Raw genomic sequence first — 10,589 nt, 5'->3', positions numbered from 1 at the left:
GTTTCTCGACTAGAGTGTTTTCTTGTGCTCTCTATTTTTGAAATCACGATTAACCTCTTTTTCCTGTGTCTCAAGATCTCCGTGCCTACGTCGCAGCCAATCTGCCGCCACTCACGCCGCCTCACCTCCCTACCTGCTTTCTCCCTCTGCTATACGAGTAACCTATTAAAACCCATTCCTTCACCTACTCTGCCGTCTCTGTGTCAGCTTATGGGTCTAGTATAACCAACCGTAACATATATTATATCAGATATGTTCTATCTAACATAGTATTAGTACAGACTACATTGATGGTAAAAAGAAAATACTGAGGAAGTACTGTATTTAAGTACAATTATGATGTACTTTATATTTCAATATGCCACTTCTACTTAATTACATGTGAGAGGAAGATATTGTACTTTTTAATGAGAGGAAGATATTGTACTTTTTAATCCACAACATTTTTTTTTTAAATTCTTGCTCTGCTGATTAAGGTTTTAAATACATAACATATGATCAGGGTTTCATAGATAAAACTACCCTACATATAAAGTTTGAACAATACACGAAACCTCAACAAGTTATAATGTTAAATTGCTGCTGACATGTTAATGAATCAGCAATAAGTATTAGACGTTAATTGATTAATTTATTTAAGAGGAAGTACATTTTCCTGGTGATACTTCTATACTTAGTTGTTTACACTGTAATGCTGAATACTTCTTGCACGTATTATAATAATAATAATAATAATAACTTTATTTATATATCACATTTTAAAGCAGTTTACAAAGTGCTTTGACAGACAACGCAGCAAAGGCAAGGCAATAAAACAGAAAGTATTACACAAAATAGTACAGTTAATGATACACATAAGTGCTACTGTATATGTGCTATTCATTTACATTATGAAGCATTTTGAGGGGGAAATTGTATAAACTATCAATTAAAACAGATATGGTGTCTTTGCACTTGCTTGTGTTCATAACATGAAGATGTTCACCCTCTGCTGCTGCTCATCCAGTACTACAGGCAGCCTCCCTCTCCTCACTACTCTGATCATCTTGGACCTCCAAGTTGTTGCATTTCATATAGTTACCACAGGGGGGCACTAGTTCCATCCAGACTTGACTATAAATGTGACAACTGCTGTTGGGACGATCAGCACTCTATTATTCCATAATACATATGATTTAGAAAACCTAAATGGTTATATTTTCAGATACAATTTTGATGTGAAAGGACTTCTAATTAACTTGTGTCACTCTTATTTTCTAGTGGTGAAATTATTATATTTCAATATAAGAATAAATAAAACGTTTACGGCACAACTAAGTCTTAACTAATGAGGTGACATCTTAACTTTTATGAAGCAGTTTACAAATGAAGACAAATACACACAGGATTCTGTGGTTAGTACTGTTCATCAGCTATCGTCTGTCTTTGTGGAGTTTATTCTCCATTCTGTCTAAACACAAGTTTCTGAACTTGAGCTGTGTGACACGAGGGAATTGATGTACCCTCCATCTATTTATAACACAGAACGCAGGTGTGCCGATACACAGAGGCAAAGTGATTGGTTGGGATCATCAGAGGACTCTTTGTGCTTGATTACACTCACACATGAGGAACATATCACACATACAAACGTGAAAACATACATTGATCTATATGAAATATTTTTACAGCATAGTTGCATACATGCATGCCCATATATAGCCTTATGTACATTATATTTGACATATTTAAACCTTATTTAACTAAAACAGCTGTGATATGATGATAACGGAGCCATGTACATTTTTCATTCATACCACACAATTGCCAAGATAGTGGCCTTAAATGGATGGAGTAACAGCTATCAGTGAGTATGGATAAAGTTTAAGTGAGCAGTTTACACTTATATTTGTTTTACATTCTCTCAGCCTTCAACAGGAAAGACTCTCAGATTAAATTGTAGTCGGTAAATAGTGAGAAATGTTTCTGAAGAAGAAAAATCTAATCTAAAAATCCAACTCAAGACCCCTCATTTGGAGGTACATGGTGTAAAAGCTATTATTCAACTAAATTACTTTAATGGTTCATATATTTGATAAGCTTGAGCACTCTGGCCTGAAAAGTTTAAACTGTCTATAGCTTCTGCATTTATGAGTATGCATTTCAATATTACATGTAAACCACAAGATCAACATACTTTTTAAGACATAAAATCAGACGGACACTGGTGTTGTCTTTGCGGATGCTTTATTGGCAGAATTTGTAACTAACAAGAAAGAAGCAGAAGAAAAGGTGGATTATAAAACACAATTTTTCACAGACATTTTTGGATTACACTTTGTGTTTAGTAAACACAAATCAAACAAAGAGAGTAACAGAGTGAAATATGCTATTAACTATATTCAAGATCATCATAAAATCAAATAGTGGTACTCTCGTCACTCTTAATGTCAACTGCTGACCTCAACCTGACTGTCCGACTGGTTTAGCATACCCCTCCCCCGTCCCAAGAAGGACCCCGTTTCTGGTGTGGAAGACCTTGGCCAGAGAGGGACTCATGGGGGATGGTATGTATTCTTGACATTGGTCACCACCGAGACTTGGTGCACACTCGACTGTGTACGAGAAGAAGAGGGTGCCATGCTTGAACATGCAAGAGTTACTTACTGTCCCCCTACGCAGAGAAAATGAGCATTTGCCTAACAGATCACTATTCCAATAAGTGTCCTCGTCATAAACAGTGAACATAAGCTTGTTTTGCATGTTAATGACGATGGGTCCAAACTCAAAAGTCTCCGACCATCTAGGATTGTCATTGTTACTAATGATGAGAGTGCGTTTCTTCTGATATCCATAGATCACCTCCACTGAACCATCTGTCTTAGTCCACCTATCACCATACAACCCTTCTGCATAGAGCTTGAAAACCTTTAATGTTGCAAGACCTTTCCCAGCAGGACAGCAGTTTGACTTGATATTCTGATTACTGTTGCAAACACAAGCACAAGGATCCCTTGTGCTGGATCTGTGACCAACCTGACAGGATTCTGAACATTTTTTTAACACTGCGTTTTGCCTGATGTACTTCTCCACTTCTTGCTTCAGTCCGGCTCTGGCAGGATGACTGCTTGGCAGTATGGTGTGCAGGGGGTTTATGCTGTATTCGACCACATCAGGTGTGGACTTCAGTGAGTTAAGCCAGTTGTTATAGACATAGTGGTTTGATTGGCTTTGAAAGAGGATGTCAGCACCGTCAATGTTTCCACCAATGACGTCTGTGCTGCGCTCATTATACATGGTGCTGAAACTTTGGCTGGAGCCTAACTTCTTCTTCTTTGCCTGACAGTGTTGGTTCTCTGCCCTAATGCTCGCAGTGCTTGCAAAGCTAGCAGAAGCCTCGACTGACAAACAGTCACTGACTTCTGTTGCCGACAGTCCACTCATGGTTGCCTCACAGGTCTTGACAGAAGTGATTGCTTTTATTTGCCCACCTAGAGACACTTGTGTTATGTAATGTGTACCATATGTGTCAATCAGTCTGCGATATAATGACGACGTTTTATATGAATAGGCTGGAAGGGAGGTCATGGCTGATTGAAAGTCACGACTCAGCGGAGGATTTGTTGCCAATCTGTAGCTGTGAAGCACAGGAAGTATATTAATCAGTTACAGTCTATCACAATCCCATTTTACTCACTGTTAATGTTGTTTGCAAAATGGCTGTCTATCCAGGACACTGTGAAACAAAGTATTTCTCAGTGAACTGACCCAATAAAAGCAGAATTAATGCCAAGAAGACGAATATCTGTCCACATACTCACCGATAGAAGCTGCAGTCGACAGAATGGCGAAAGAAGGTGTAGCGGTCTTGTTTGGATTTTTGCATGGCAAAGTGAGATTCTTTGGAGTGGGAACCTCCAAAGCCAACACCAAGAGTAACAGACGGGTCTACAGGGATTTCGAGGCCAATTTTCCAATTGTTGGACACAGCTGAGGTGGAGTCATTGACAAGAGTTTCAACAGAATTGTAGACCATACTGGAGACCTTTAAACTGCACTTTTGGAGGGGTCTCCAGTCCACCACAGCAGCTGGGACTTTCTGACTAACTCCGTTCATGTAGTTGTTGCTGAACATCCTGCAAGTGTCGTTGCCGAGCTTCCATGTTTCCATGTTGATGACATAGGCACCTTTCCGCTGCATTGTGACGATGTCGAAGCCTTCTCCACCCAGGTTGTAACCTGGGACAAAGTGAGCCTTTTCACACTCTTGCGGTGAACCAATGAAGCCCACACTGGCTGACAGACAGAGAGGACTCCATGCCCAGCTCAGGAGCATGAGATGCCACAGCCTTGCCATCTGTATGGAAGAAATATAAAGTGACAGAAGGTAAAAGGCATGGACACAGACTAAGTTAATTATTGTTAATTTTAATGTGCCAGATAACTCAACTCAAAACTCTGAGGTCTCACCTGGACTGTTGACAGCAAGCTCTGTTCAGTAACTTACAATATCTGATTCATGTTATAGTATCGATGTAGAGGTGGAGTCTTGATCGCCTTTCCATGTGTATCACACATATCTTTTTTTTTAGCTATCTGCATGTGAATGTGGTTTGTCATTGTTTGTTTGGACTTTTGGTGGTTGGCAGTGTTGTTAGTTCTGTTTTTGATACATTTCCATCTCACTTGTTGTTGTATGCACTTTAAGGCACATTTAGTTGACCTGTAATGAAATAGACTATACACATAAAATTAAAGTTCAAGCCACAGAGTTCTCATTAATATAAAATGATTAACTCAAGAAGAGAATACAATACCATTAAAGGTAGTGGAGTAAACTCTATGTAAGCTCTATTTTTTACTGATGTAATGTGAAAGATGGTATTACTGAATTTAACACTACCGGTTCCTTATTACGTATACTGTAGGCTGCCATGACATTAGAGCAAGTACACAGACCCTTAACTGCAGAGAGAAATAAGTCTGACATCAATCTTAAGTGAACTTAAAATGATACGCTTTCTACCCATACAGGCAAGAGTTGGTAATTGTGTCAAATGCTTGCCCTTAAAGGTGCAACGTGTAAGATCCGGCCACATGCTCCTACATTTACAGTCATCTGTTATAAAGAAATTTAAAAAAATGTAAAAAGCCAACTGCTAGTAAGAATGTGCAAAATTCGACCAATTTTCAGAAACACTGACACCTGGTCAGAGTAACATTGCTACCATATAATCTTCACGTGTGGCATCGGCCTTTAGTTTAAGTTAACCATCTTTGTGTTTACTGTGAGTCCAATTGGGGGCTGTGTGGTCCATGTTTGTTTTGATAGTTTGTCTATTTGATTAAAACCAATGTGGCAGAAACAAAAAAAAGACTCATATTTTAGTTTTGTCCTCCCTGCCACCAGGTGACCACATCGCCAGGAGGAAAATATGCATTAGCTCCGGGATACGGACTTTCAGTTAGTGGAGCTGCAGCTACTCAAATTCAGCTATTGTAAACCGCACGCTGGGGGGGTGATTCCAGGGGACTGCTCCAATACCTGCTGGATTAGCAAACTTTCTGTAGCTGCCATTACACCGGTTAGAACCAAAGCTACACCAGCTTTTGTGCTGCCTGCATTCTAATTTTGACTGCTAACCCTAAACTGAAGGTTAGTCTCCCGGAGCTGTGGCCCACCCTTCTCCCGACAGTGAGTCCGGGATACCCCAAGAGTCCGGGATAATAATCAGCACCTCCAAGTCTGAGGCCTTAGTACTGTGTTTTGTACTGTGATGTGACTTTCTCCCTTTTGGGTTGGAGTGAGTCAGATGCAAGAGTTTAAGTACTTTGGTATCATGTTCACCAAGCAGATTGATGAGACATTGGTAGTGATGCAGGCTTTGTACCAGACTGCTGTGATGAAGAGACACATTTAACTTGACAAGTTGACAAGTACTGTTATCTGTTTGCTTGTTAACACATTTTATTGTACATTTTAAAATTTTCTATTTTCAAATTATGTCTTGATTATTGCACTGTATATATTGTTATGCACCATTCACCGAGTCAAATGTCTTGTATGTGTAACGTACTTGGCAATAAACGATTCTGATTGTGATTCTGAACACTCTTCGCTCTCATGTGTGCCAAGGAGTTATGTGTGATTTTGCCATTAAAGTAGGAAGTTGACAAACCAGCTGTTGTCTTTTAACCTTGATCACACACTACATTGAAATTATTTTGTAACTTCCAAAAACAATTGGCTTCACCAGTGACTATTTATGTGACATTATACTAAAGCTGTGTATTATATTTGTTTTAATTTTAATGCATTTTCAGGAATTAGTTTTAATTTAGTCTTTTTCTGATTTTGTCCACTGTGATTCACTGCAAAACCACAAAACATGAAATCCATGGGGAGTGAATAGGCACAATAAATACCCAGTGATTGGACAAAAATTCTATTGGATGGTAGCGTTTTAAGCACTTGAACATGCAGTATCAATACTTGTGATGAATAAAGAACAGTGACATCTCCAGACATGCATACAAACTTCACACAACAACATCATGATCTCTGTTGGGGCTGCAAGCTTGAAGATGCATCCTACTTTAAAACATTACAAAACCATCTCTAAATATATTGCGTTATATGTGCAATCATGAACTGGGATTACAAAAAACATCAAAAGATGCTAAATGTGTTAGCTGCATACAATTCTTTCTTTTTACTGTTTGAATGGTTCACCATCACAGCAGAAGTGCGTGTCCTGTTCCCATACCATGCAAACCACAATGTCACACATTCGGTGTTGGTTCAGTTTTGTTTATCTGACACATTTCTCACTCTGTCTCCAGTGATCGAGCTCAATTACTCGAATGTGGAAGCTGCGGTAAAAGTAGCATTATCGTACATGGAGCTTGAAATAAGAATAAAAGTGGAACCATATTTGATAGGCCATGTAGGTATTTAGATAAGTCAGTCATGAAGTTACTCTAAAGAACCATACCATCTTTGCAGGTTCAACTCTTTAACTACAAACTATGTATACTTTAACATAGTTGCTGTTGGGCATTGGACCTTCAACATCTTGATTAGTCAATATGTGACATGTAAAAAAAGTGCTCCACCAGTGCTGATTGTGTGGTGAATACAGTATGTTTTCCTTCGAGCAGTCCGTTTCTGTTTATCGTCTGTTTCTGTTTCAAGAACGGCATACTTAAATAAGATAAAGAGGACAAAATACGATGAATTCGAGAAAACATTGAGAAAATTAGAGAAACAACAACAAAAAGATAAGGACAAAGGATTGTCAAACCAGATAAAATAACTTAAAAAAACAAATAGAGAACATCTTGAATGACGAATTAGAAAAGAAACTGAGATTCACAATACAACCTTTTTATGAATCGGGCCCGAAAGCAACAAAAATTTTAGCAAGACGCCTCAGGGCACAACAAATTAAAAATTCAATACACAAGATCAGAGACCCTTTAACTAATACTACGAACCAGAAGAAATTCATAAAATCTTCAAAGATTACTACGAAACGTTATACTCCCAGCCTAAGATTGTCAATGAAGACAACATTAAACAATACTTCAGATCTTCCTTCCATAGGAAAAATACAAAACGACGAACTAACTGCCCCATCACAAAAAAGAATTGGACATATCGATTAGTAAATTGAAAACAAATAAATACCCAGGGAGTGACGGTTTTCCGAATGAATGGTACACAATCTTTAAAGAAGACCTCGCCCCTGTATTGCTAGATTCCTTAAATTGGACACTCAGCAAAGCTGTGATATCAGTCATCCCAAAAAAAGGTAAAAATAAAGAATGTTGTGAATCCTATCGTCCAATTTCTAAATTGAACGTAGATTATAAATTGTTTACATCTATAATCTCAAAAAGAATCAAACAATTTTTCCCTGATTTAATAAATGAAGATCAGACAGGGTTTATAAAAGGTCGACAAGCACAGGATAACATCAGACGAACCCTACACATTATAGAACAGGCTAATAAACAACATCTAAGTGCAGCTCTGGTCAGTCTCGATGCGGCAAAGGCGTTTGATAGAGTCAGCTGGCCTTTTCTGTACAGGCCATCTGAGAGGCAGTTTTAAGCTGTTTCGAGGCACTCGCCAGGGCTGCTGCCTTAGCCCCTCCCTTTTTTCAATATTCATAGAGTTTCTGGCTCAAGCTATCAGACAAAACAAAGAGCTGAAAGGGATCAATATAGCAAAGGAGGAACATATAATAGGACTTTTTGCAGACGATATTATTACTTATCTCCAGAATCCCAACTCAACAATTCCCAAACTTATGACAATTATGGCTGAGTCGGGCTATAAATTGAACATCACAAAAACACAGGTACTCTCTCTTCACTACATACCAAGTAAGGCAATCAGGCAGAAATATAAACTGAAGTGGGAAGCAAAATCAATAAAATACCTGGGAGTGCTAATCACTCAGGAATTGAACAAAATATATGAAACAAACTACAATATAATAAATGATAGGATACAGAAAGATATAACAAAATGGTCAAGACTAGTATTGGATTTTAGTTCAAGAATTGAGGTGGTGAAAATGAATGTACTGCCAAGGTTGCTGTATACCTCTTCTTATCATTACCAGTCAGAATCCCAGAATCTCAGTTTACAGCATGGGACAAACAGATATCCCGATTTATCTGGGCAGGAGCAAGGCCAAGGGTCAAATTTAAGACATTCCAAATTGACAAGGGAAACGGAAGCCTAGCACTGTCAAAGCTTAGAGAATACTACTACGCGGCTCAATTAAGATACATTGTCTATTGGTGCTCCCCGGAGTATCAAACTAGATGGAAACACATTAAGCTAAATCTGGGTCAACCTCAACCTCAGGCCAGGCTAGGTGGAAAAGAATATACTGACCAAAAGGGAGAAAATTCCATCTTAGAAGAATCACTGAAAATTTGGAATGAGATAGTCAAAAAATACAAACTGGAAGGAGACAGTAAACTTCTGATTTGGCCTGGAGAGATAAATAATACATTTGTACGGTGGAGAGAAAAAAGGAATAACAGCTGTATGTACACTCATAGAGGGAAAGACTTTTAAAACTTTTGGAAAACTCGAAGGAGAATTTAAATTAGAAAATGGGGACCTGTTCAGATATTTACAGCTAAGACATTTCTATGATACAGAAATTAAAAAAGAAATTTCAGCAGAAGGTAATGAAGTGATTGAAGTGTTGACAGGTGCATACAAACAAACCCCCTGAAAGATTGTTTCCAAACTGTACAGGAGTTTACAAAAACGAAACGGAAGAAACACATTATATGCAAAACTGAAATGGGAACTGGAATTGAACATTAAACTGTTGAAGAGTGATTGGCATTCCATGTGTAGAACGCAACAAACTTCCACTAGCTCTAGAAGATGGAGGGAATTCAGTTGGAAGAACTTAATCCGCTTTTTTATTACACCCCACATAAAACATAAACAATTGGGTAAACAGCAGCAATGCTGGAGATAGTGTGGGCAGATGAATGCCAATCACTCACATATTTTCTGGTCATGTATAAATACAAACATTCTGGGACAGGGTTATTCAAATTCTTAAGGAGATTTTATGCTACAAGATTCCCAGGGAGCCCCGGATTGTGTACCTGGGATTGATACCCGGCGACATAATTCAAAAGAAGGACATCTACCTCTTTAAAATCCTGACACTCGCGTGTAAAAAGGCCATCACAAGGAGCTGGTTGAAATGTGACCCTCCAAAACCATGACAGTGGCTGGACATTGTAGAGGAAATATATTCCATGGAAAAACTGACTCACTATCTAAGGATTAAAGCAGGGACCCATGATCAACGCTGGAGAAAATGGACTGCATACAAGAGAAAAGATGAGTAGTGTTCTCAGCTGGCCTGAAAAGAACGGATCAAAGGTTGTAATGAGAGAGTAGTGCCCCCCCCCCCCTTTTACTTTAACTTTTATTTTTATTTTTGTCATTAATGATGTGATGTTTTGTTGTGGATTTTGTTCACTGTAATAGCAACTGAAAAATAAATAAAATGTTTAAAAAAGAAACAAAAAAAAAAACAGTGACATTATATGTGCAATCATGAACTGTGATCACAAAAAACATTAAAAGATGCTAAATGTGTTAGCTGCATACAATTATTTATTTTTACTGTTTGAATGGTTCACCATCACAGCAGAAGTGAGTGTCCTGTTCCCATACCACGCAAACCACAATGTCACACATTTGGTGTTGGTTTCAGTTTTGTTTATCTGACACATTTCTCACTCTGTCTCCAGTGATCGAGCTCAATTACTCAAATGTGGAAGCTGCAGTAAAAGTAGCATTATCATAAATGGAGCTTGAAATAAGAATAAAAGTGGAACCATATTTGATAGGCCATGTAGGTATTTAGATAAGTCAGTCATCAAGTTATTGTAAAGAACCATACCATCTTTTCAGGTTCAACTCTTTAACTACAAACTATGTATACTTTAACATATTTGCTGTTGGGCATTGGACCTTCAACATATTGATTAGTCAATATGTGACATCTAAAAAAAAAGTGCTCCACCAGTGCTGATTGTGTGGTGAATATGTTTTC

General features: G+C 38.2%; 1 protein-coding gene across 1 annotated transcript; it reads right to left on the bottom strand.

Moving 5' to 3' along the window:
• Positions 1-2,209: 2,209 nt before the first annotated feature.
• LOC116376980 (perforin-1-like) lies at positions 2,210-4,527 on the bottom strand. The gene is made up of 3 exons (XM_031838495.1): positions 4,450-4,527; positions 3,801-4,336; positions 2,210-3,616 (listed from the first exon to the last, which is right to left on the bottom strand). Exons 2-3 carry the CDS (start codon positions 4,334-4,336, stop codon positions 2,443-2,445), a joined length of 1,710 nt encoding a protein of 569 aa, XP_031694355.1. The 5' UTR covers positions 4,450-4,527; the 3' UTR covers positions 2,210-2,442.
• Positions 4,528-10,589: the final 6,062 nt, after the last annotated feature.

The sequence above is a fragment of the Anarrhichthys ocellatus genome, unplaced genomic scaffold (genome assembly GCF_004355925.1).
Source record: "Anarrhichthys ocellatus isolate YVR2014 unplaced genomic scaffold, GSC_Weel_1.0 scaffold764, whole genome shotgun sequence".
NCBI lineage: Eukaryota > Metazoa > Chordata > Actinopteri > Perciformes > Anarhichadidae > Anarrhichthys > Anarrhichthys ocellatus.
The sequence above is the reverse complement of the archived record's forward strand: the minus strand, read 5'-3'. Positions and strand labels throughout refer to the sequence as shown.

Coding starts and splice junctions, on each gene's coding strand:
- LOC116376980 (XM_031838495.1), bottom strand. CDS start 4,336: ATGGCAAGGCTGTGGCATCTCATGCTCCTGAGCTGGGCATGGAGTCCT. Junction 3,617..3,800: donor GTCGACTGCAGCTTCTATCG/GTGAGTATGTGG, acceptor TGTGCTTCACAG/CTACAGATTGGCAACAAATC.